The sequence below is a fragment of the Saccopteryx leptura genome, chromosome 3 (genome assembly GCF_036850995.1).
Source record: "Saccopteryx leptura isolate mSacLep1 chromosome 3, mSacLep1_pri_phased_curated, whole genome shotgun sequence".
Classification (NCBI taxonomy): domain Eukaryota; kingdom Metazoa; phylum Chordata; class Mammalia; order Chiroptera; family Emballonuridae; genus Saccopteryx; species Saccopteryx leptura.
The window spans coordinates 165,569,770-165,597,239 of NC_089505.1; the positions used below are offsets into that span (position 1 = coordinate 165,569,770).

At 36.3% G+C, this 27,470-nt stretch overlaps 1 protein-coding gene across 3 annotated transcripts in view; it reads left to right on the plus strand.

Annotated features, from left to right (window-relative positions):
• Positions 1-27,244, plus strand: part of ARHGAP29 (Rho GTPase activating protein 29) — an 80,262-nt gene extending 53,018 nt beyond the window's left edge. For all 3 annotated transcript variants that reach the window (XM_066376739.1, XM_066376741.1, XM_066376740.1), the window contains 16 exons: positions 468-532; positions 952-1,062; positions 1,159-1,239; positions 1,363-1,548; positions 2,640-2,777; positions 11,464-11,621; positions 12,156-12,295; positions 12,563-12,667; positions 14,886-14,984; positions 16,389-16,528; positions 16,798-16,986; positions 17,254-17,391; positions 21,065-21,297; positions 22,584-22,914; positions 23,043-23,151; positions 25,226-27,244. In XM_066376739.1, coding sequence (XP_066232836.1) covers positions 468-532; positions 952-1,062; positions 1,159-1,239; positions 1,363-1,548; positions 2,640-2,777; positions 11,464-11,621; positions 12,156-12,295; positions 12,563-12,667; positions 14,886-14,984; positions 16,389-16,528; positions 16,798-16,986; positions 17,254-17,391; positions 21,065-21,297; positions 22,584-22,914; positions 23,043-23,151; positions 25,226-26,112 — 3,110 coding nt within the window. In that variant the 3' untranslated portion in view covers positions 26,113-27,244. The remainder of the gene's footprint in view (positions 1-467; positions 533-951; positions 1,063-1,158; positions 1,240-1,362; positions 1,549-2,639; positions 2,778-11,463; positions 11,622-12,155; positions 12,296-12,562; positions 12,668-14,885; positions 14,985-16,388; positions 16,529-16,797; positions 16,987-17,253; positions 17,392-21,064; positions 21,298-22,583; positions 22,915-23,042; positions 23,152-25,225) is intronic.
• Positions 27,245-27,470: the final 226 nt, after the last annotated feature.

The following is a 27,470-nucleotide window of genomic DNA, read 5'->3' on the forward strand; positions in this document are numbered from 1 at the left end:
CTCATTTAACCTTCCCAAATCCCTGGAAAGTAAGCAAGAATATTATTTACCCCTGTTTTACAAATGAGACAAACAAGATCGGTGATTTGCTTAAGGTTAAATCACAGATTTGCCTAAGGTCACATAGCTGTAATGGGAAGAATATAGAATTTACCCAAAGCCTATGCTCTTTCTACTACATTATTTATTTTTAATAGAGAACTCCCTTCAGAATCACCTGAATAGTCCTATGAAAGGGCAGTACACAGGCCTAAGTCCCATTTCATAGAGAGGTGTGAGGTCTAAGCAAGTGTTTTAAAAGTTTCCCAGTTGATTTTGACAAATACTTCTGAGGAAGAAGCACAGCATCATATCATGATGTGGACTAGTATTTGTGATCACTTTTTAATTAAGGAATTATAAATAATTTTGTAATGTGAGGGGATAAGTAAGTTTTTAAATCTTTGGGCACTCTCTGACCTTTTCAGAATTGGAGTCTACTAGAAATATTGTCAAGTTGGCAGAGGCAACTAGAACTAACTTTGGACTACAGGTAGGTGTTCAGTGAACTATTAGGGTTGTATACCAATGGAGTATTCAGATGAGCTCCTGGTAGTGCCCTGCAAAATCATAAAATGCTATAGTTAATATAGGAAAGAACTTAAATGCTAAACTTTTTATTAACAGATATAAAATCCTTTTAAATTGTCCTGGATACCCATTATGAAAAAAGAAACTAAGAAATTCACAATTTCATACAAATGTTCATCTTGTTACCTATAATTCTAATAATTATTTTTTCAATATTTTTCCCATAGTCATATTTATGACTAGATGTTTTTCTTTAAAAAAGGGAGGGGCTAAATTTAAAATTTCTCTTTTTGAAGAAGAGTAATTGTAGGGGAGGTAGGTCTGGAATTCTGTCTAGTGCTATTTCTATTGGAAGATTTACTTTTTAATTTTAAATTCTAGGAGTTTATGCCACTGCAGTCTCTATTTACCAGTGCTCTTCTTAATGATATAGAGAGCAGTCACCTTTTACAGCAGACAATTGCAGCTCTCCAAGCCAACAAATTTGTGCAGGTAAAAACTTATATGTATAATACACATTTTAAAAAATAACAGCATACCTTTAGAAAACAGTTTGCTTTCTTTCTTTTTAAAAAATACCCTTGACAGCCTCTTCTTGGGAGGAAAAATGAAATGGAAAAACAAAGGAAAGAAATGAAAGAACTTTGGAAACAGGAACAAAATAAAATGGTTAGTATTACAGTTTTTCTAAAATGCTGTATCAACAACTGTTTTGCTGAATATGCTAAAGAAACCTGTAACTTAGGGTTTCTTTCTTATTCTGTATTTAATACTCCTTTTTTTTCTGTGTAGCTCGAAACAGAGACTGCTCTTAAAAAGGCAAAATTGTTATGCACACAACGTCAAGATGACTATGAAAAAGCAAAGTCTTCCATGTTCCGTGCAGAAGAGGAACATCAGTGCTCAAGTGGTGGAGTGAAAAATCTCAACAAGCAGCTAGAAAAAAAGAGAAGACTGGAAGAGGAGGCTCTTCAAAAGGTAATGATTTTTTTTGTTATTTGCAAGTTGAATTAGCAATAATCTGCTAAAGCTTTGGTATTTAAACTTCAGCATGCATTAGGATCACCTAGAAGTCTTGTTACAAAAGATGTAGGGTTAGCCCCAGACAACTTGCATCTATAATGAGTTTCCAGGTGCTGCTGCTGCAGTGGGGACTCACACTTTGAGAACCATGATGCTAAGAGACTTCTGCTTATCTTTTGAATTTTGGGGTTTGTAAAAGAAATATCTTAGATAAAGTAGTAGTTTAATATTTTGACTTGATTAGGCAACTGAGTGTTTATGTATACTAATTCCTATAACTAAGGCCAGGATGAAGCTTTCTATTAATGAACTATAATTTGATAAATTCTGTAAGATCATATAGAAAATGGTAAATGTAAATAGAAAATGCTATTAAATAGAAGTGGACATTTATAGGCAAACAATATACTAATTGTAAATTGTACTTGATATTTATTAAAAGTTAAATGCCTTTGAATCACTGAGCAGAACATGTTATTTATTTTTAGAAATACTCCATTTGAAACATGAAATATGTCAGAATTTTTATACATAAAGGCTTTTCAGTTATTTAAATTGAGCTTTACTTAAATACTATTTGTTTTAAAATATAGATTCTAGGCCCTGGCTGGTTGACTCAGTGGTAGAGCGTCGGCCTGGCGTGCAGGAGTCCCGGGTTCGATTCCCGGCCAGGGCACACAGGAGAAGCGCCCATCTGCTTCTCCACCCCCCCCCCTTCCTCTCTGTCTCTCTCTTCCCGTCCTGCAGCCAAGGCTCCATTGGAGCAAAAAGATGGCCCCGGGCGCTGGGGATGGCTCCTTGGCCTCTGCCCCAGGCGCTAGAGTGGCTCTGGTCTCGACAGAGCGATGCCCCAGAGGGGCAGAGCATTGCCCCCTGGTGGGCAGAGCATCGCCCCCTGGTGGGCGTGCCAGGTGGATCCCGGTCGGGTGCATGCGGGAGTCTGTCTGACTGCCTCCCCGTTTCCAGCTTCAGGGGGGAAAAAAAAAAAAAATATATATATATATATTTTCTAAGGATTAGTGTAATTTTCTGTGTTATTCCTGAAGGTAGAAGAAGCAAACGAATTCTACAAAGTTTGTGTGACAAATGTTGAAGAAAGACGAAATGATCTAGAAAATACCAAAAGAGAAATTTTAGCACAACTCCGGAAACTTGTTTTCCAGTGTGATCTTACCCTTAAAGCTGTAAGTAATTTCTTCAGTACTTTGAAGTCAACAGGGAAAATGTATTTATCTGTAGAAGGGAGAGATACTTAATGTGTCATTAAATTAAATCCCATGATTCTAATGGGATTTAATTTCTGTGGTTAATAAAACATTTAGAGCTTGAAAGTTGACTTTCAGTTCTTAATAGTGGTATATGGTTTGAGTTACATTTTTTTAATCTGGTTCCCCTCACCCCCACCCCATGAATAGATGATTTGTTTGATTAAAATGGATGTCTGAGGCTTTGAAATTGCCTGTGTCACTCTCTGTTTGGCTTGCTTGACAAAATGGATTTCACCGCTGTCAGCACTATGAGAATTATTCTTCAAAATTTGAGTAAATTAAATATTAAAATTGAGCCCAGTGATTTATTTGAAGACAAAACAATCCTGACCTCAAGTGTTTTCATTTGCCTCTTTGAACTTGTTATTAACATATGTATGAATTTGTGTAACTACCACCACCATAACAATCAGGATTCAGAATAGTTGCATTACTTTAAAAACTTTCCGCATGCTGCCCCTTGTAGTCTTACTCTCCACCCACCCCATGTGTTCTCCATCTTTGTAGTTCGGTCTTTTCCAGAGTTTCATATAAATGGAATCATTAGTGTGTAACCTTTGGAGATTGGCTTCTACTCAGCATAATGCCTTTGAGATTCATCAATGTTATGCATGTATCAAAAGTTCATTTTTCTTTATTGCTGAGTAGTATTCCATTACATGAATGTTTATCCATTCACCAGGTGGACATTTGCATTGTTGCCAGTTTTTAGTGATTATGAATAGAGCCACTATGAGTATTTGCTTACAGGTTTTTGTGTGAACATAAGTTTTCATATTTCTAGGATAAATACCTAGGAGTAAATATCTGTTTAACTTTATAAGAAATTACCAAACTGGTTTCCAGGGTGGCCATAATATTTTTCATTCAAACTAGCAACATAGAAGAGTTCTGATTTTTCTGTATCCATTTCAATGCTTGTCAGTTGTTTTTATATTTTAGCATTCTAATAAGTGTGTAGTGGTTGTAACTTGTGTTTCCCTTATGACTAATGATCTTTTCAAGGGCTTATATGCAATTTGTATTCTACCTGTTTTAAAAAATTGAGTTGTTTTCTTATTGTTGAACTTAAATATATTGTCTTATAGTCTGAAGCTTCTCTTTATTCCTTTGGCAGTATCTTTTATAGAGCAAAAGGGTTTTTTTTAATTGATTTTAATTTATTGTGTTTACATAGATTCAAGTGTCCCATTGAATACATCCTCCCCACCCCCGTGTTCCCCTCAACATCCCCCTTGCCCCACTCTCCCCAATGTCCTCCCCCCTTCCCTTCAGGATTTGCTGTCCTCTCTATAACGCTGTGTTATGTATATATAATTTCACTCATCTCTTTTCCTTCTCTGATCCCATCCTCTCATCCTAGAGCAGGGGTAGTCGACCTTTTTATACCTACCGCCCATTTTTGTATCTCTGTTAGTAGTAAAATTTTCTAACCACCCATCAGTTCCACAGTAATAGTGATTTATAAAGTATGGGAGTAACTTTACTTTATAAAATTTATAAAGCAGAGTCACAGCAAGTTAAAGCATATAATAATAATTACTTACCAAGTACTTTATGTCGGATTTTCGCTAAATTTGGCAGAATAAATCTGTATAAAACAACTTACTATAGTTAAATCTGTCTTTTTATTTATACTTTGGTTGCTCCGCTACCGCCCACCATGAAAGCTGGAACGCCCACTAGTGGGCGGTAGGAATCAGGTTGACTACTACTGTCCTAGAGCAAAAGGTTTTAATTTTGATGGACTACAACATCAATTTCTTCTTTTATGGGTCATGCTTTGGTATTAATCCAAAAGGATTTAACCTAATCCAATGTCACAAAGACTTCAATGTTTTCTACCAAAAGCTTTATAGTCTGACATTGCTGTATGATCCATTTTGACTTAATTTTTGTATAAGGCATGAAGTTTAAGTTGAAGTTTGTTTTTTTGCATATGAATGTTGTATTAAGATGATACCCACCAGGTTTTAATTTATGAAGAGGACTAAATGCTGACTTGAAGAGTTACTTATTTACATTTCCCAAAAAATAAGGACATGCTATGCCACACAGGTCCATAGGAAAAATACCAGGTTGGTCAAGCAGAATAGGAGTGAGGAGAACCAAGTATAGAGCCTTCATTGGGTATTCCAAGGAAAAGGCTAGGTAGCGCAGGGATAAGCAATATAGGATAGGCTATTTTTAATAATTCCAGTGGGGTTTAGGGTATATGGATGGTCTCTAGTTGTTTGGTATCAAGCCCTGGGATGCTATATGGCAGGGGAAAATATTGGCTTGGTGAATGCGAGTTAGATAACGAGGTGGTTAGAATTGCATGTGAAAGACATGCTCCCCAGCTAAAAATTTGCTAGCCCTGGGAGGAACAGTTTCTCCCTAATCTGTAAGCTTTTTAAAATGTCAAAACATAAAATACAAAAAATTAAGAAAATGATTAACACAGGTGTCTGCTTATTCTAATACCATTTATTAAAAACATGGTGTTATCTTCATTGAATTATCTTTGCATCTTTTCAAAAATCAGTTGACCACATTTTTCAGGTCTTATATCTGTAGTCTCTATTTTGGTTTCATGAAAGTGTGCGTCTCTCCTTTTGCCAAAATCCTGTGTTGATTAATGTTGTTTTCTACCAAGTATTAAAATCAGGTAGTGTGAGTCTTCAACCTTTATTCTGTTTCTGAGTTGTTTTGAGTAATTAAGATCCTTTGACTTCACATAAAAATGTTAGAATCAGCTTGTTTGTATCTACAAAAAAAATCTTGCTAATATTTTGATTGGGATTGTATTAAATCTTAGATCTAATTCGTGAGCATAGTATGTCTCCCTATATATTTAGATACTTGATTTTCTTAAATTAGTACTTTGTAGTTTTCAACATGTAAGTCTTTTACATGTTTTGTTAGATTCAAATCTGTGTAAGTTATATGTTTATTTTGGGGGGTTATTGTAAATGTGATTGACTCATAGAGATAGAAATATATAGACACATAATTTACACATTCCAGTTTAATAGTATTTGTAAATGCAATTAATTTTGTATGCCGATCTTATATCTTACAGTCTTGTTAAACTCACTTACTAGTTCTAGGAGCTGTTTATACAGTCATTGGGGTTTTCTACATAGAAAATTATGTTATCTGCAAATAGAGACAGTTTTATTTCTTCTTTTCCAACCTGTATTCCTTTTCTTTCTCTGTTTGCACTGACTATGACGTCCAGTTTATTTTTGAATAAGAGTGGTGAGAAAAGACAGCCTTGCCTTATTTTTGATCTTAGGAGGATCATTATTAAATATAATATATAATGGTGGCTGTAGGTGTTTTGAATATATCTTTTATCAGGTTAAGGAATTTCCTCCTTTTCTGGCTTGCTGAGAGTTTTATCATGAAGTTGTTGGATTTTGTCAAGTGATTTTTTTTTTGTATCATTTGATTGATGTGATATTGTAGTTTTTCTTCTTTCGTCTGTTAATATGATGGATTATATTGATGTGTTAATGTTTATTTAGCCTTGCATTCTTGACATCAGCCTCTCAGGATGCATTGCTCCTTTATATATTGGTATCAGGGTAATCCTGGCTTCATAATTTGAGTTGGAAAGCATTTTCTCCCATCCTATTTTCTGGAAGAGATTGTGTACAATTGATGTTATTTCTTCAAATGTTTAGTGGTATTCCCTGGTGAAAGCCTATCTACATTTTAATTTATCTGTTGAATTTTTTACTATATTTGTTTATATAGCTTTTTTTAATGGTTGTATTAGGATATAGTACATATCCCTTATGGAATCAGAATCTGTCTTTTGAACAAGATTCCCATATTATTCATTTACATATTAACTTTTTAAAGCACTTGTTTGGGGAAGTTATAAGTACTTAATCAAGGTCACCCAACGTATAAATGGTAAGGCTCTAAGAACCTGGTTGAATGCCTTTAGAGCCTGTGCTCTTAAATATTATGCTGTCTTGCTAAATGATTATTTAATCTGGGTTTGAAGAACTCCAGAATTAATATGATGTTTATATTGAGTTTTAAAAAATCTGTTTCTTGCCTGACCTGTGGTGGTGCAGTGGATAAAGCGTTGACCTGGAACGCTGAGATTGCCGGTTTGAAACCCTGCACTTGTCTGGTTAAGGCACATGTGGGAATTGATACTTCCTGCTCCTCTCCCCTTTCTCTCTCTCTCTCTCTGTCTCTCTCTCTAAAATGAATAAATAAAAAACAAAACATTTTTAAAAATCTGTTTCTTTGTGGACCTTTCAAGTCAAACTGTACCAATATATTAATAATATAATCTCTCTTCCACAAGACAACACTTTAAATACTTAAAAATTATCTTCCTTCTCTGGATTTTTTCCAGATTAAACATTCTCCAGTTTGATTAGTTTTCTTATATAACATGGTTTTACGTTCTCTCATGAGCTGCAATCTTGTTTGTCTACATTCCTCTTAAAAACTGATGTTACTTGGTGATCCAACAATTATGATTTCCATTAATTTGATATTGTATAAACAAGGATGCCTAATTTTATAAATATATAACACACCTGTGTTTATTAATGCCTACTAGTTATATAAAAGAAATGTAGAGAACTAACATATCTGAGAAATTGGAACGCATATATCAGTGTATGAAGTAGACCTTAAAGTTCCCCAAACTTGAACCAGTTCCGAAACTCATGAAAAACACTACTATATGTAATGTAGAGGGACAGTTTATATAGAGGTTCTATATGTATATCTGTGAGTAAAATTTCTTACATGCTAGAGTTCTTTTAAACCAATTTAATCAATCAGTTTTACTTGCTCTGAATAGCATTATTCACATTCAGATCCAAGCAGATAGCAAATCCAACATCAGTTCTTGACTAGAGATATTTTCTAGGTAAGAACCTTGACTTTCTCAGATTTATGTTTTCTTCTCCATCAAAGAATTTGGGATTTTTGTTGTGTTACTTTTCAATACCACCCCCCAAATTGTTTTTAAAAATACGTATTTTCACTCTAGGATATATTATTGCATATATATCGCAGAGAAAACAAAATTGAGATATAAACATGATAGACAATCAGGTTCTTCACTATCTTAAGGAATATACACAGATCAGATTCACATACCAGCAAAATAGTTATATCATGAGTGTTAAGGATTATGTTTGAATATTCAAAATTGACTTAAATTGTGAAGTATTGAAGTATGTGGGAAATAGATCATAATTGCATTTCTAAGTGAGAGAAGGGAGAAATGATGAAGTCAGTCACTAGAGAATTAAATCAATGTCTTTGAAGAATGAGAAAAATTAGAACAAGAATGTTTTATTTTTTTAAAGTGTTCAAAAAATTTTTATCTTTTTTAAAAAAGTACAGGATATAAAATTATATTGGACAAAAATTAATATTTAGGTTATTGCTCATTTATATGGGGGACACTTTTCCCATTGATTTGAAATGACGGAAAATTATATTTCACCATCTTTCAGAAAAATTTGCACTAATCCATGTGCCCATGGAGTAACCAAAAATTAGATGTAGACGGCAAAATCTGGCATAGAATTAGAAGTCCTGTGTGCCTGAGTGAGCAATACCAGTAAACATGCAGAATTACAGTATAACCTTGACTAATAACACTTTCTACTACTGTTTATTTGGTCATTTCCCCTTTATATAGGACGCTGCTACACATTGGAGACATAGGAAAAAAGTACTAAATTTGTCACTCATCACATTGAGGGACAATAAGGTCTAGAGGCATGATGATTTTTTAGGTACCTGTGAGCCACCACAGTTAAGATGCCCAATAAGTCCTGCAGGACCTCTACCCCATGGGTGCCTAGCATTTCTGTTACATGTGGCAAAGGCTGATAATTTAGGGGAAGAGATTTAAGATTGGACTACCTCTATATATTATTGTCTTTTATTAATAAACACCCAGAGACATTCAGCAGATGGATTGGTTATACCAGTCTATTCATTTGGCTTTTTAAATTATTGGAGTTCTTAAGTAGATTTAAAATTTATTTGAAAAGTGTTAGAAATGTACGGTTACCTTTAGGATCAAGAGGTAAGTTCAGTTTACCAATAACTGGAGGGTTACCTGGTAATAGCTAGTTGCTGAACTAAGTTTTACCATCTGCAGTTTGAGTTTCCTTTGTTCCTTGAAAAAGGGCATAATTAAGCTATTCTGTTAGGTAAACTTTTCAAATACTATTTGTGATGGGCCTTAGTCATCCTTGATGAATGCCTGTCTACATTGGAAAAGACATAGAGGCTAGTCATAAGTTCAACATATTATTTGGTATATCCAGAGCAATGAAGAAACATGACAGTCTTTGAATAGCATTAAGCCACTGGAATTTGGCATTCATTCACATTCCCCACACAGGAGACAGAGTGCATTTAAAAAGTATAGACTGCCTGACCAAGCGGTGGCGCAGTAGATAGAGAGTCGGACTGGGATGCCGAGGACCCAGGTTTGAGACTCCAAGGTCACCAGCTTGAGCGCGGGCTCATCTGGATTGAGCAAAGCTCACCAGCTTGGACCCAAGGTTGCTGGCTCGAGTAAGGGGTCACTCTGTCTGCCGAAGGCCCGCGGTCAAGGCACATATGAGAAAGCAATCAATGAACAACTAAGGTGTTGCAATGCACAACGAAAAACTAATGATTGATGCTTCTCATCTCTCCATTCCTGTCTGTCTGTCCCTGTCTATCCCTCTCTTTGACTCGCTTTCTCTGTCTCTGTAAAAAAACCCCAAAAAACTATAGACTACATGAAGCTCCTTCTACAGTATAAGCTACAAATGACATCAAGAAAGACTGTTGAAAGTATATAGCATTAAGCATTCTCAGTAAGATGAACAGAAAATACATTCTTTTATGTTCTTATATTTAGGAATATATTGAATAAACTTATTTTAAAAAAATATGTCAGATCATGTTCTAGTTCTTAACACTTTAAAACCCTCCACTGCCTTTCCATTGTATTTAAATCCATGTTCTTTAGTGTGGTTTATGACTGCTTCCCTTTCTGGTTCTACCTCTTTCGTGAGCTTCAGTCATATTGATCTTTCCTCTGTTTCTCAATTGTGGCAAGCTCTTTCCTTCCAACTTATTTTGCCCAAGGGTCTTTTGTCTGGATTGGTCCACTCCTTGACATTTTGCGTTTCTTCTTTCTTGTATCAGGTCTCAAATGCTCTTTCCCCAGAAAGGCCTGCACTAACTAACCTACCATGCCAAAAGTACCCTTCCATAAACACATATCTGGTCATATTCCATAACTTGACAATCTTAATATATTAGCAGTTTTCAGTACCTGAAGTGATCTTATTTACTTAATTTGCTCTCTCTTTGATGCTAGTCTGAGAACTTACACTCTGTTAAGACTGGGATTTCATCTGTGTGTTATATCCAGTGCTTAGGTTTTTATGACCATTAAGTTGGTTAATACACGTAAAGTTCTCAGAATGGATCTGGCATACGATAAGCTCGTGTCAGCTACTATATATTATTGTTGTTTTTTTGTTTTTTGTTTTTGTTGTTTTTTTTCATTTTTCTGAAGCTGGAAACAGGGAGAGACAGTCAGACAGACTCCCGCATGCACCCGACCGGGATCCACCCGGCACGCCCACCAGGGGGCGATGCTCTGCCCATCCTGGGCGTCGCCATGTTGCGACCAGAGCCACCCTAGCGCTTGAGGCAGAGGCCACAGAGCCATTCCCAGCGCCCGGGCCATCTTTGCTCCAATGGAGCCTTGGCTGCGGGAGGGGAAGAGAGAGACAGAGAGGAAAGCACGGCGGAGGGGAGGAGAAGCAAATGGGCGCTTCTCCCGTGTATTGTTGTTACTACATATAAGTAGTGATAGTACCATGTATTTAGACATTTGTAGAAACTCAGTAGAACAATGTATTTTGAATAGAATAGGTTCAAGATAATACCTAATTATAAAAATTGAGGCTACATTATACATAAAAGCATTTCTACTTTTATAGGATTGAAAAATGAAAATCAAAATAATAGTGCTTTGGGATTTTCCCCCCACATTTTTCACATAAGTGCTTAAACGATTGAGGCCAGACCATTAATATACAGAGCTAGGGATCCTCAAAAATACGTGCATTTCCCACAACCTTGAACCAGTAAGTACATGAAGTTGTAATTTTTTTTTAAGATTTTATTTATTCATTATAGAGAGGGGGGAGAGAGTGAGAGAAAGAAAGAGAGAAGGGGGGAGGAGCAGAAAGCATCAACTCCCATATGTGCCTTAACCAGGCAAACCCAGGGTTTTGAACCGGCAACCTCAGTGTTTCCAGGTTGACACTTTATCCACTGCACCACCACAGGTCAGGCTGGAGTTGTAATTTTGAACTTTTCAGTTTAAAGCCAGTTTTGCTAGAAACAATTGCTCCTAGATGTTTGATTAAAACTTCTTTCTGATATAAACCTTGCAAAAGTCAGGCAACATAGTATGTTTGCTGATGATATTCGCTATTGTATGCTTCATTATATTGCCTTTTTCTGGTGCTGTTACTTGAAATAAATGTATATTTATATAGCATTCTGTATATCATAAATTGTTTTGCTTTTTGTCTCTCTCTGATCATAGGTAACAGTTAACCTCTTCCAGATGCAACAACTACAGCTTGCCTCCCTCGCAAACACTTTACAGTCTCTCTGTGATAGTGCCAAACTCTATGACCCAGGCCAAGAGTATAGTGAGTTTGTCAAGGCCACAAATTCAACTGAAGAAGAAAAAGTTGATGGGTGAGAATTAATGTATAGTTGAAATTTTTTCAAGAGATAAAATATTTATTGCTAAGTTCCTGTCTGTTATATAAAGTGGTGTCTTTTTTAACATTGACAGAGTTAACTAATTTTTTTCTGAATTTTTAAATATTATTAAAGATGTAACTCACTTAAGAGTAAAAAAGCTTTCCATCTGACCCAAAGCTTGGTTCTTTTAGGGTTAGAAACTTTTTGAGAATGGCAGATCATGGTCATACATATTTTGAATGTCTAGTACACAGATTTAACCTACATCTTCCTAAAGATTATATTGGAAAGGTTTAACCATGACATGAATTACTTTTGCTACTCTTTTTTTATATAATTTCAGCTGTAATGATTACAGATGATTAAGTTTTATTCATACTTCTTAGGAAGTTGAACCATATAATATGGTTTGTTTCTAATATTTAGTTAAATTACATTCATTAATTTAACATTTTTATGAAAATAGAATAAAATAGGCTTTTTAGTCATTCTTCTCAGTGATGAATTTTATTTGGGTTTTTTTAGGAATGTTACTAAACAATTAACCAATAGTTCTCACACTGCTGAATATGGACCTGCAGACTCTTTGGAGGACGTTGTGCGTCTTCCTGACAGTTCTAACAAGATTGAAGAGGACAGGTGCTCTAACAGCGCAGATATAACAGGTAGTTTTCCAAGTTAAAAATGGCACAAATTTTATGAGAGATCAAATTGTTTAAATGTGATTAAGTGAGTTTGCAGCCCTAGAATTTAAAAAGCAAACCTTTACGTGTAACTTTATGAAGTCTTATTCAGTTTTAAGCACTGTGATTGTTTTGAAATTAATTATTGATTACGGCTAAAGAAAACCTAATTTGTCTCATTTTATATAATGTCAGTATTTTGCCCTATGGTCCATCTGCAGCAAAGTTTAACTATTCTTTTCTTAAAAGGTCCTTCTTTTATAAGGTCATGGACTACTGGGATGTTCAGTGACTCTGAGAGCACAGGGGGAAGCAGTGAGTCTAGATCTCTGGATTCAGAGTCTATAAGTCCAGGTATGTAAGTATTTAAGTCTAGCAGTGAAATTTCAATGAAAGATTAAAATATTCCTTTGGGGAATATTTTATAACTACCTTATTTTTATAATGAGTTATAGAGAGCAATATGTACATATATGTGTATAGTTAAAAGTAATAAACCATCCTATAGTCACCACCCAGCTTAAGAAATAGAACATTATCAGTATATTAGGTCCCTGTGTACACCTCCTTGATAACATTGCCATATTCCACCAGAATAAGCGATTATCCTGAAGTTCATTAATCATTCTATAGCTATTTTGAGTTTTAGTACCTCCATGTAGTTGAGCTTGCCTCTTCAGAATGATAATACAGATGAAGTCATGTTATCTTTTTGTGACCACTTTCATGCTTTTTTTAAATTTTGAGGTTCATATTGATGCAAATAGCCATCTTTATTTTATACTTTGCATAGTATTTTATTCCATGAACATAGCTATCTTTTGGATTATTTCATAGTTAATGGCTATGATGAGAACTCTATAGTTAACACTAAATCTTGTGTCTGTGGTTAGCTATTGTTACTATTTTTTTTTACAACTGTACTACTTTAAGGTACTTTGATAATCTCATGTTCCTTAGAAGGCAGAAGAGGTATTTTGAATGCTCCCATCGTGGCTCCAAAGAGGATAACATGTCATAGATAATACAACTAGTAGAAAGTGGCACTTGAACCCAGGAGATTTTCACTTTGACATTTTTTCTTCTCCACTTCTCTACCAAAGACTCTCCAGTTTTTTTCTTCCTGGCAACATATCTTCCTCCTAGGATCTAAGCACTGGGAAAGAAAATGGTATAGGATTTAACCATGAGGTCCAAGGCATTATTTTTTAGTGTTCTACATACTATAGACATTTTATTCATGTAAGTGAATCTCTTGAATTTAAGTTAGAAATAATTTCCATGCAGCACTGGTATTTGTAGGTTTACTTTGGGTCCTCCTTTAAAACTAACTCTGTTTAAGGGGCACTCTGGAGAGTGTCTTAAATATTTAACTAAGTATTTGTAATTAGCTTTATAAAAACAGTATGGTTTTAGCAATCCCTAGAAGTTAAGACCTGTTCTAGAGAAAACCTAAAATTACTTGGGATCTTATAAAACTTCATGTAAATTAGACAAAAATGTGGAAACTGATCATATGCTAAATGTATAAAGACCTGAGGATACCTAGCCTGGGAAAGAAGAAATTGAGGGACATGACAGTTGACCTTAAATATTGGAGGTGTAAAGGCAGAGCACTTTTGCTTGCTCCTTTAAGGAGAAGGATGACCTAAGACTAGGATTTATAGAGAGACAGGTTTCTGCTCAATAATATAAGGAAGCTGTTTTACAATTAGAATAGTTCTAAATATGGGACATGAGACCTGATGATTTCTCAGTCATTGGACACACAAAGAAAAAACTAGGTGACTACCTTTTAAGCATATTGTTCAGAGGAGTCTTTTGGAAGAGAGGTTGTTGTCTAAATGATTTTTAAAGCCCTTTCTAACTCAACCATAGATAGTTAATGCAATGAGTTAAGTGAATTCTTAACTATTACCCTCTTTCTAATATTAGTGGGAGCAAATAAACCTCACTGCCTAGTTGGGCTGCTTGTGAGCATGCTTTGATACTGTATACATTGCTGTGTCCTTTGATGACATAGCTTGTATTTTATGCTCTTGGCTCCCTCTCAGGAATCATTGTTCTGGTTCCCAGTCTCTTATCTTACTGGTAACATAAATGTGATGTTACTATTATATTGCTAAACGTAAAGATTTTTGTGTATTTTACAAAGCTTTAGGTTGTATTGTATACATTTATTTGTAGCTTAACTCAACAGGCATTTAACGACAACTTTGCTCTTGTGTCAGCCACTGTCAGGTATTAGATACAAGACATGAATAGAAAATACTCCATCTTGTAGAACTTAAAGTCTCTAACACAAACTATCAGAAACTGACAGTTGAGGTGTCATTGGGATATATGATCCTTAATTTTACATTTATCTGGAAAAGTCAATTTTGGTTTAGTTTTCCTATGTTCCCAGGAATGTGTCAGAATTCTCTGTATCCAAAGTTTGAGAATGAAGCAGTTTTTTTACATTGTAGGTAATAAAATAGGATGACTGTGTTATTCAAAAGATATTGGCATTACGCATTTATAAAATTCTGTAGATCACAGTCAAGTAATTGTATTCATAATATCCTTATAGGAGACTTTCATCGAAAACTTCCACGAACTCCGTCCAGTGGGACCATGTCTTCTGCAGATGATCTAGACGAGAGAGAGCCACCTTCTCCTTCAGAAGCTGGTAGTGCACTCTCTGCATGTCACTAAATCAAGCTCTCACTAAACCAGCTGAATTAATAGCACTGTATGATATTAGGAAAATAGTAGGCAGTAATTTAAAGAATTACTTTGCTATGTATTAAAAGGCGTTATAATGACTTAAATGTATCAAATACATATATCCTGGCAAATTATGTACAATTATGGGTTGATAATATGTTAATCAAATGTTTACAAATACAAGCAGCAAAACTACTAGATCTAAAATGTATTAGCAGGGTGCTAAAATAAGCTAGATACTTTGATTTTTTTTATAAGCCTAATATAGTGACTTAGCTGTTAAAAGGGTTCCCATTCATGAGAAATTCTGAAAAAGCTTTTTCAAAAGAAACAGAGCAAGAAGCTAGGCAAGAAAAGGAAGTATACTTCTTGAGGACAAGGAAAGCTGTGGATGTTGGAGGATATAAAAGAGAAATCTGTTACCTTCATTACTTGAATTAGACTTATATAAATTAGTTTATATTGGAAACCTCCAGATACCTGTTTTGACATCATTTCATAAAATAACATAGAACATTTGACCTCTATATAATATAATATCTATGACCTCAATATATCACATAATTCATATAAAAATATGAGTATAATAATATTCATATATTACTAGCTAGTAATATCTATAATAATTTAAGAATAGCTTTATCCTTAATGTGGATAATGCTGATACAGTAACCTCATATAGCTAGTTTTCTTTGAAGCTTTCAAAAAGGGGCATTTTCTAAGAAGGTAATGCCACCTATGTAACCCCTATCCCTGCTCAATAAAAGGCATATCAGTGTAAACTTTTTAATTCTAAAAACATTATGGTGTGCTAGTTTTGAAGTACCATATTTCCATGTATGTAGACGCACCCTTTTTCAAGAAATTTGGAGTCTAAAAACTAGGTGCATCTTTTACAGTGGTTGTAGATTTTTTTTCTTACTTGCATTTTCCGCTTATTTTTGTGCTCATTGTTGAAGACAGTGATTCATCATCAGACACCGATGAGGACAAGCTAATGGATGGGAGTTTTGACAGTGATGAGGAATTGTATGAATTTTATGATGAATAAAGCTTGAGTTCAATAACTTTATGTAATTTTTTTTTTTGAATTTCGAGCCCAAAATTAAGATGTGTCTTATACATGGGGAAATACAGTATCTTACTGGTTTAGTAGTGATTTTTACTCATTGCTAAAATATTGGATAAATCTGTGCCTTATAAGAGATTTCTAAATTATATCCTTATTTTGATGTTACAGACTCAAAATAATAGCTTTTTGTAATGTATGAATGTTTGTATAGTCTAAAGATTTTTCAAAATATACTATTCTTTGGGGAAAATTTTCTGTTATCTTACAATTCTTGTATACTCTTTCTACTGCAAGGACCCAATACACTTGGAACATGCAAGAAAACATTGATGTCAAAGGCCGCTCTTACTCACAAGTTTCGCAAACTGAGATCCCCCACGAAATGTAGGGATTGTGAAAGCATTATAGTATTCCAAGGTGTTGAATGTGAAGAGGTAAGATTCTGAAATTACATTAGCCCCTTAACACTTTTTGTTTTATACTTTTTTGTTATTAATTTTACTGATTAGAATCCTTTGCAAATAATTGAACCACATTGTACCGTCTAGGATTTTATATTTCATTTTGCTATTAAGTGTATTTCAAATCAATATAAGTAACATCTTTTAAATTCATCTTGTTGTGTAGCCACTGTGCCTATAGTTTGTCCAGTTGTGAAGAGTTTTAAGATGAGTTAACCAGTTTCAAATTTTCATTTTCTTAGTGTCTCCTTGTTTGTCACCGAAAGTGTTTGGAGAATTTAGTCATTATTTGTGGTCATCAAAAACTTCTGGGGAAAATACACTTATTTGGAGCAGAATTCACACAAGTTGCAAAAAAGGAACCAGATGGCATCCCTTTTATACTCAAAATATGTGCCTCAGAAATTGAAAGTCGAGCCTTGTGTCTACAAGTATGTAATAGCTCTTACAACTAAAGTTTTTAAACATAAATGCCTATGTGATTTGTTATAATGATAAGGAGGCTTTAAAGGAAAACAGTGCTCTCAATTTTTAATAGGTAATTGATTTTCAGATTTATTTGGAAAATATTATCTTACTTGACCCAAGTTTTCCCCTAAAATATTAGTAAAAATTTAGGTAAACATATTAACTATATTTAGATGTCCACATTTAGCCATTTGTACTAAAGAAGAATTTTGCAATATTTTTCCCTTAAGGGAATTTATCGTGTATGTGGAAACAAAATAAAAACTGACAAGTTGTGTCAAGCTTTGGAAAATGGAATGCACTTGGTAGACATTTCAGAATTTAGTTCTCATGACATCTGTGACGTCTTGAAATTATATCTTCGACAGGTAAAGTGATTTTTTGTTTGTTTTTTATTTGTTATTTTTTAAGTGAGAGGAAGGGAGATAGTGAGACAGACTCCTGCATGCATCCTGACTGGGATCCACCTGGCAACCCTGTCTTGGGCCAATGCTTAAATCAACTGACTTATTTTTAGTGCCTGAGACTGACACTCAGACCAACAGAGCTATCCTCAGTTCCAGGGCCAATGCTGGAACCAGTTGAGCCACTAGCTATAGGAGGGGAAGATGGAGAGAAGGAGGAGAGAGCCTGGGAGAGAAGCAGATGGTCACTTCCCTTGTATGTTCTGACTGAGAATCAAACCCGAATCTATTTTCTTGATGGGAATGGAAGAGGGTGGATGGTGTAGAAGAATGTAGTATTCTAGGCTGGAAGTTATTTTTCTTCAGAATTTTGAAAGCATTTTTCTTGTTCTCTTTGAAGCCTCAGATCATTCTCATTCCTGATTCTTTGTATTTGGCCTATTTTTTCTTTCTGAAAGCTTTTCAAATCTTTTCCTCTCTGAAAATTTTACGATGATATGCTATATTAGGTATTCCATGAGCTTTGTCATTCTGGTTACTTGTCCTTTAGTTCATGGAACTTTTATTTATTTATTTTTAATATTTTAATTTGTTGATTTTAGAGAGAGAAATGTCAATTTGTTATTCCACTTATTTATGCATTTATTGGCTGATTCTTTTATGTGATGTGACCAGGGATCAAACCCGCAACTTTGGCATATCAAACTCTTACCAACTGAGCTACTCTGCCAGGGCTGTTCCTAAGCTTTTCTTTTACCCTTATTGCAAACTGTTTCATTTCGAAGGTCATGTTTTAATTTCTAAGAGCTCTGGTTATCTGTTTCTTTTTACAACAGTCTTATTTAATTAATGCAGTATAGTTACTTACCCTCCTGAGAATAGTCATAGCTTTTAAAAAGAAGGGTTCTTTTCTCTGTTCAGCCTTTGGCCCTATCCAATAGAAATATAATGTGGGCCCCATATATAATATTAAATTATTAAATTTTGTTGTAGTCACATACAAAGAAAAAATGGATGAAGTTAATTTTAAGATTTTATTTAACATTGAAAATAAAATATCTATGCATCTAATCAATATTTAAAAATTATTAATGAAATATTTTATTTTGTTATATTACAGGGTCTTTAAAATCTGGTGTGTATTTTTTATTTAAAACACATGTCAATTTGGACCAGCCATATTTCCAGTGCTCAGTAGCCCTATGTGGCTAGTGGCCACCATTTAGACCAGAGGTCCCCAAACTACGGCCCGCGGGCCGCATGCGGCCCCCTGAGGCCATTTATCTGGCCCCCGCCGCACTTCTGGAAGGGGCACCTCTTTCATTGGTGGTCAGTGAGAGGAGCATAGTTCCCATTGAAATACTGGTCAGTTTGTTTATTTAAATTTACTTGTACTTTATTTTAAATATTGTATTTGTTCCCATTTTGTTTTTCTACTTTAAAATAAGATATGTGCAGTGTGCATAGGGATTTGTTCATAGTTTTTTTTTTTTTTTTTTTTTTTTTCTGAAGCTGGAAACAGGGAGAGACAGTCAGACAGACTCCCGCATGCGCCCGACCAGGATCCACCCGGCACGCCCACCAGGGGCGACGCTCTGCCCACCAGGGGGCGATGCTCTGCCCATCCTGGGCGTCGCCATGTTGCGACCAGAGCCACTCTAGCGCCTGGGGCAGAGGCCACAGAGCCATCCCCAGCGCCCGGGCCATCTTTGCTCCAATGGAGCCTTGGCTGCGGGAGGGGAAGAGAGAGACAGAGAGGAAAGTGCGGCGGAGGGGTGGAGAAACAAATAGGCGCTTCTCCTGTGTGCCCTGGCCGGGAATCGAACCCGGGTCCTCCGCACGCTAGGCTGACGTGTTCATAGTTTTTTTATAGTCCGGCCCTCCAACGGTCTGAGGGACAGTGAACTGGCCCCCTGTGTAAAAAGTTTGGGGACCCCTGATTTAGACAGTATAGTTTTAGACCTTCAAATTGTTTTTTTTTAAACCTATTTTGTTTTCATGGTTGTCTGTTTAAGCTTAAATTGAAATGTCTTTGAAAGCTCTTGAATACATGAAGGCTTTGAAGATTTTGAGCTTTACTGCAGTGTGTGATCTAGGTGGGCTGTCTGGGAAACACTTGGTGCATCTCTAGGTCTTTATTCTTGGGCTGGTCTGAACCCCCAGAGAAGGGTCGTTTACTGCCTAGAGGTGTGGTGCCAGACTTTGGGAGCCCATTAGGGTAAGAAGGCTCAGGATCTCTGCATTTAGCGTGCATGCAGTCACCAAATCCTAATTTTAGATAGTTGCTCACCTGTTTCTTATATTTGGCATTACCTATCCAGAGAACCCTCCAGAGTTTTGTGGACATAAGGATCTAGAGATCTAATGCTCCTTCAGAATTAGAAAGTCTCATGCTGACAGTCCCTGAGTCTCCGGTAAACCATGGTGGACCATGGTGGATCAGTTTGGGATTGCAGTTTTCTCAGGCCTGCTAAGTCAGCACTTGTTCATTGGCTCTTCAGCTTGTGAAATGTTGCTTTTGGCTCCATTCATTACTGTTCTCTCACTCAGTTCTGTGGGCTCAACTGTATTTCAGTGAGGTTGTAGAGGAAAAGAAACTAGGTACAAATGTTGGCCCAGGAAACTATTGATATCTGCCATGTTAGCCCAGGAAACTATTGATATCTGTGTAATCACATTTTACAGGATTCTCAGAGAAATGGAAGCATGTTACTTTTGAATGACTATAACTCTCAATCATACTTTATTTCTTCCAGCCAATCAGGGAAAGAGAATGAATGGGGTCCAATACTATCAGCCTTCATTCTGTCTTAGGAATACTATGGGACCAAGACTTTAGTGTGGGAAGCCATACTCAAATTACAGTATTAGAGAGTAGCCTTCATTTTATTCATATACCCTGTGGGAAACCTGAAACTCCAAGAGGTAAAGTTACCTAGTCTTCAGATCCCACAGTGGTGGAATTAGAAATGAATCTCAAAGCCCTTCCTCACCACAGATAGTATAGGACATCAGCTAAGCAGAAATACATGGAGCATTTTTCATCACTGAGCAGTAGAAATATTGAAATGTTATGTCAGTAGACAGATCAAGGTGGCATATCCCCTTTGATAGTTTGAGAGAGGAACTACTTCTGTTGACCTACTTATGGCAATTCAATTTGTATTTAAAAATTAAATAATGTGTTGACAGTTTCTTTCTTGTAAGTCATACTATCTTAAACTGATCCTCAGTCTGATTTAAGTAAAACACAAAGACCCTATGGCATTTTCTCTGTTTCCGCATAACAGTAAAACTCAGAGTATAAGCTTTTTCTAATTAACTTGACTTATTTTGTGTATCATCCTGGGTTTGTTTCAATAAAACAGTTGAAGATAATGCTTTGAGGCAGTAATTTAGAGTTTTACTGATTATTAGTTAACTCATTTTTAATAAAGATATGATTTATGGTGATTGTGTCAGATTTACTTTATAGATTACATCTGTAGCAATTATATGTGAATTTCTAAATGTACATATTGACCTGAAGTCTTGTTCATCTAAAGGGACATGTTAAAACATTCAGTAGCTGTTCAGTAGATTATTAACAGTGGGGGAAAGCACTGAATGACATTCTAATGTAATTTTATTTCTTTAGCTCCCAGAACCATTTATTTTATTCCGATTGTACAAGGAATTTATAGACCTTGCAAAAGAGATCCAACATGTAAATGAAGAACAAGAGACAAAAAAGGACAATCTTGAGGACAAAAAATGGTCAACTACATGTATAGAAATAAACAGAATTCTTCTAAAAAGCAAGGACCTTCTAAGACAATTGCCACCATCAAATTTTAACAGTCTTCATTACCTTATAGTACATCTTAAGCGGTAAGAACTTTGCATAAGAAAAGTGTCCATTAATGGATGGATAATTAATTAGTGTTTTTTTTTAATTGTGGTAAAATGCACATAATGCACATGTACCATCTTAATCATTTATTTTTTTTTTTTACAGCGACAGAGAGTCAGAGTGAGGGATAGACAGGGATAGACAGACAGGAACGGAGAGAGATGAGAAGCATCAATCATTAGTTTTTCGTTGCAACATGTTAGTTGTTCATTGATTGCTTTCTCATATGTGCCTTGACCGTGGGCCTTCAGCAGACCGAGTAACCCCTTGCTTGAGCCAGTGACCTTGGGCTCAAGCTGGTGAGCTTTTGCTCAAACCAGATGAGCCCGCAATCAAGCTGGCGACCTCGGGGTCTTGAACCTGGGTCCTCCACATCCCAGCCCAATGCTCTATCCACTGCGCCACCGCCTGGTCAGGCGCATCTTAATCATTTTTAAGTGTACAGTTCAATACTATTAAGTGCATTTATATTGTACTATTTTTTATTTAAATGAACACTTCATTTCTAATACATGTCAGGGAAAGGGAGATAATGAATGTATTCACGTATGCAGCTGTCTTTCCCTCAGATGCCACCTATGTGCCAGGCTCTGCTGGGGACACAAGAATGAAAACATAAGGCTGCTGTCATCTGTTGTGCTTGTCATCTTGGGAGGCAGAAAAGTGCAGTGCAGCATCCTTCATGTTGTACTGGAGCTGCACACAGTATGGGGAGGAAGGGGCCCGGGCATGGGAGTCCTGAACCAGAGAAAGCAGCCATGAGCCAGACTGGAAGTGGTTTGGTGGCAGAGAATGTGCAGAGGAGCATTCCTGGAAGAGGGTAACAGACACAGAGATAAGAGATCATTCTGCATTTGGGAAGTGTTTGATTAGGCTAGCTAGGATAAAATAAGCAGTGGCAGCAGTGAGCTAGGCAGAGCCTGGTAAGGAGAATCTTCCATACCTGGAAGATGAGTCAAATGTCTTCCTCTGTACCCCTGAAGTACTTTGAACGAGGAATTTGGCATGCTCAGATTTGCCTGTTAGGTCTTTCTGGCAGCAATATGGAACATGGTTTGGAGGGGAGGCCTTTATTGCACTTTAGATTTTCTTGCATAGTTATAGAAATAAAAGGTGATGAGAGTGACTGTAAAGCAGAGAGGTCTGTAGAAAGTGGAACCAGCTGCAGCCCGTTTTTCCTACACCCTTCCCTATCCGTAGTTTACTACTATCCAGGAAATTTAACAGGCAGATCTCATACTGCTTTATGTGTTCTACTCTGCAGGGTTGTCGATCACGCTGAAGAAAACAAGATGAACTCCAAAAACTTGGGGGTGATATTTGGACCAAGTCTCATCAGGCCAAGGCCCACAACTGCTCCAATAACCATCTCCTCTCTCGCTGAATACTCAAATCAGGCGCGGTTGGTAGAATTCCTCATTACCTATTCCCAGAAGATCTTTGACGGGTCCCTTCAGCCACAAGATATAGTTGTCTGTAGTACAGGTGGTGTTGCACCTCAGGCAGATCAAGGCTGTCTCCTGAAGCCTCTGTTATCACCAGAAGAGAGAGACCCAGAACATTACATGAAGTCACTGTTTTTCTCCTCAAAGGAAGTGAGTTTTGACCTTTATAGAATTGTGTGGGAAATTTGTAATGTTTATGTTAAGTCAAAAATCTTTGAACTGTTTATTGTGAGATGTGTTTTGCTTCTTCAAGTTTAAAATTTTTCTCCCATCAACAGGATATCCGTACTGCAGACAGTGAAAGCAAGATTCTTGAACCAACTGTATCATTTGAGGAATCAGAACAAAGACAGAATACATTAGAAAAATGTGATGCATGTCTCATTGGTGAGTGGCTATGTAAAATACGTATTGGCTGCCTTAAAACTATGTCAGTAAGCCATGATTAAAAGCCAAGGTGAGTGGGGTTGAGAGGTCAGTCAGAGAAAAAAGTTGCTTTAAGTCAGTGGATCTTGCTTAGCTGTTATTGTCTTTTAGTGTACCTCACATTTAAATGTATATCATTCTTCATAATAGTCTTTCTTTAAAAAACTATCTTGGATTTCATGATGTTTTGTGCTCTTTCTGAACTTTCTATTTTTTTAATTTTTTGCCATCAATTATAGTCATGATAGAAATGTGCTGAATCGTATCATAGTTCATCAGCATCTCTGTTATGTTGTGTATTGGTCTAACTGCTCATAAGAAGTCAACTAGACTCCATTTTTAAAATTTAGATGCCTAAAATTCCTAATTTTTTTTCAAATGCTTTACCTGTCACCTGGCCTTTAACACATTAAGCACATATATGTGGATATATTTTATTTCCTTGATTGCAGCTATTTTATTCATTTTATGATAATTTTAGTTGCAGTGATTGATAACTATCAAGCTAGTGGAAATGTCTCCATTTATTACTATATTTGATACATTACTATAAATCCCAATTTTTAAAAGTTCAGCCATATGTGTTAAATTTTATGTCTGATCAAACAGTAGTGAGAAGCCTGACTGGGTCTGAAGTGTAGGGGAGGTAACATTCATTAAGTACCTGCCTACTCTGTGCTATGTGCTGTGCTTATTGTTTGAGTCCAGTTATCTGATGTGATCTTCATAACAGTGCTATAAAGTAGAAAGTATGAACCCCATTCAACCACAGCCTAATAGTGTGAGAGAGGTGAAACCGTGCCAAAGGTCCTGCCCCTCAAAAATTGTCCAGCTTGTATTTGAACCTATGTGCTTATTTGACTATTCCATGATCTAGGACACCCAATTAAAATAGTTATAATAAATGTAACTTGTGAATTTTTATTGTGTACTGGATCATTCTAAGCATTTTGTAATTAGGTCATTAGGCCACATGTCACCATAGATACAGTTATGATTCTCTCTGACAGGTGAAGACACTGAGGGACAGTGAGATTGCCTTGCCTAGTACGTAAGCAGTAGAGCTGAGCGTCTGGCTTCAGAGTCTGCATTCCTATCCATTAGGCTATGAGTTTTTCCCTAGAATTTCAGATACTTTGGTGGGTTTCTACAGCCCGACAACAGTGGCTCAAGTCCCTCAGAGTGATCTGTAAGGGTGCTGATGGGAAACAGCAATGTTGCTTTGGAAGCCCGGGGAAGAGAGGGCAGCAGCCTCAGGTAAGAAGGAAGGTCAGTGATTTCGATGAGCTCCTGTCAGCAGACCACTGCCCAAAAGAGGAGCCTGAGCAGGGGGCTTAAATTTTCCAGAAATTGAAATACTTTAGGGGAGATGCAGCAAAAAAGGCTTAAGAACACATGGACAATGGGTCCAAACGATAGGAAAGAGAAGAAAGCAAGGCTGGGGGTAAACAGTAAATGGAGTGAAGGACATTTTTTCTTCAAGTAAAACTGTTGAACATTAATTAAATAGGGTGACTGTTACAGTCCCTTGATTAATTGATCAGACTGAAAGGCATTTCATATAATATGCTCACACTGGGGGATTGAGTATAACTGAGAAACAGATTTGAGAGTTGGCAAAAGCATTGGCGTTCAAGGGCACACCCATATTTGTCTGGCCTATAAATTGATGTAGCTTTTCAGAGGTGAATTTACCCATGTCTGCCTGTTCAAATTATGACACTCCTTTGACCCAGCAGTTACTTGTTTGTTCATGCATAGCACATAAAAAAAAGTACTTCAGCAAATGTTGGGATTTTTTAACCAGCAGTGAATTTTGTAGCTATTTATTATATTGATTTAAGCAAACATGAAATTCTCACATTTTTATTCAGAATCCACCTTTAAATTCCTCTGCATAAAAAACCGAAAATAACTTGGGAAGAATATCTAAGGCCCTTATTTTGAGAGCATGTTCCACTATAACTCATTCAGACTCTCTTGTTAACCAGGTGCCAGGAAGTTTGACTTTTAAATAAATCTGTTCCTTTTTCAGACAACAAAGTGCGTTTGCTTGTTGACCCAGAGCTTGAATCAGCATCACAAAAGATGGAAGATGTTTGCAGGACCTCCAGGCTGGTCCCTCTGAAACCCGACAGGGAAGCAAACAGTGTTGTTGAGAGGTATACTCCAAGGACCAAGATTAGACCTCTAAGTTTGCCTGTCGATAGACTGCTTCTTGCAACTCCTCCTCATGAGAGAAATGGCAGAATTTTGGGAAATGTAAATTCAGACAAGTTTTGCAAGAATCCTACCTTTGAAGGAGTTAGTAGAAAAGACACCCCTACTCTTCGTTGCAAATTTGATGGCTTTGACCAGCAAACTCTACAGAAAACCAGGGAGAAACAGTATGATCAAAATGACCTTCATGCAAAGACTGCAATGATTGTGCCCATTGCACTCCAGGAAGGAGGAGTGGTGACGAGCATCAGGACTGGTGGGGACCATGCAGACAGTGCCACCCAGCCCAGCAAGCCATACGCAGACTCAGTCAGGTCAGCAAGACAGGTGTCAGAGAGACGGTCCTCTGACTCATGCCCTCCTGCTTCTGCCCGAGCGCCCAGGACCCTGCAGCCCCAGCACTGGACAACATTTTATAAACCACGTGCTCCCGCTGGTGGTGTGAGAGGGGGTGAGGAGAGACCGGCAGCATCCTCCCCAGCGACGCCCCCTGGCACCACTCATACTTCTGGGGGGCACGTGCTGAAATCAGTTCCAGACTCAGAAAACGCACCAGCTTGTCCCGTGCAGCCAACCAGTAAGTCTAAAGAGAACTCTGAGGAGCACAACTTGCCCGAAGTGCATTTAGCGTGTCAGAGACCAAGGCTTAAACGAATGCAACAATTTGAAGACCTTGAAGATGAAACCCCACAGTTCGTGTAGGGTTGTCAAAATTCAGCTTTTCTTTTTTAGTTGTTTGTTTTGTGAAAAGGTTTTTGACAGGGCCCCTTTTGTATAGGATTGCCAAATTGTTGATTTTCCTTTTTTGTCACTGTATTGTATTACCTGTGTTGGTTGTGTTGAATGTGTTTTGATAAGGCCACATCTGTGTCTCACTGGACTTATCTGTATTTTTGAAGTTGTGAATAAGTAGGTAGACTCATATTTTTAAAGTTTAGTTTATTTTCCCCATAAAATGGTCCATTTAAATGCATCCCTAATATATGATATAGTTCTCAACTAATAGCTGCAATTGGAAAAATCAGCTTTATTTTTTTTTAAATGAAACTATGTGCTTATTTATAAAAGGAATGTTTCTGAATGCAAGTGCCTGAAAGATCTTTGTTTAGTATGATTGTTTTTTTAACACAATTTTATAGTGCATCTTTGACCATTGTGCTTTTACGGTGTGTATATAACCTTTTATTTTTCAATTGGCAATTAACTTTTAAATATTTAGGTAATAGCCAGAAGGCTTGTAAATCTGTATTTAATTGCATTTCAATTAATTGTGAGATTTGCAAATGGAAGTCGGTTGAATTGTACAAAGAAAATGCACTTAAACCCGTTTCTAAATTATACAGTGCAGTTATGTCTTATTTGGCTTTAGATTTTAATACATTTAATAGTTTTTTACCTTTTGGCTTTGTTCTGCATAAACTTTTGTTGTTCAACAGTTCTGAACCTTTTGGTATTTTATATAATGGTCCAAAAAATGTTTTAAAATTTAATGCATTTCCTCTTGATATTGTCTGGGTTTAAAAAAAAACATTTCTTTTTTGTGAAATGTTTTTACTTATGAATAATTTTATGTACTTCTTCTACCTGGACTTTTAACCATTGACAATGTATGTTTCATCTGAATCGTACAAAGATTTATTGAAGTTGATTCTACGTATAGTTTAATAAGCTTCACTGTTTGGAATTTGAGAAGAGGTATAGATAATTGGATATATTTTATGTATACAATTCCCAATTTTTAGAACTAGTGCAGTTCTGATATTTTCTGGGTTTCGTCATTTTGCCTAAAATAGGATATAAAAGGGACAAGAAAATAAAATTGCCTCTTTTTGTATGTGTGAATCCTATTTGTAGTAAATACTTTTGTATAACCATATTATACTTTATAAAGTGTATGTGTGTGTATGAGAGAGAGAGAGAGAGAGAGAGTGTGTGTGTGTGTGTAAGTAACAGGTTAATATATATTAACCTGTTAAATTATTTCAAGTTGTTATGGCTTCTTTGAAACTGTTGCCTCTTAAGTGGTGAAACTTTAAGGTTTATTAACCATTGGCTTAATG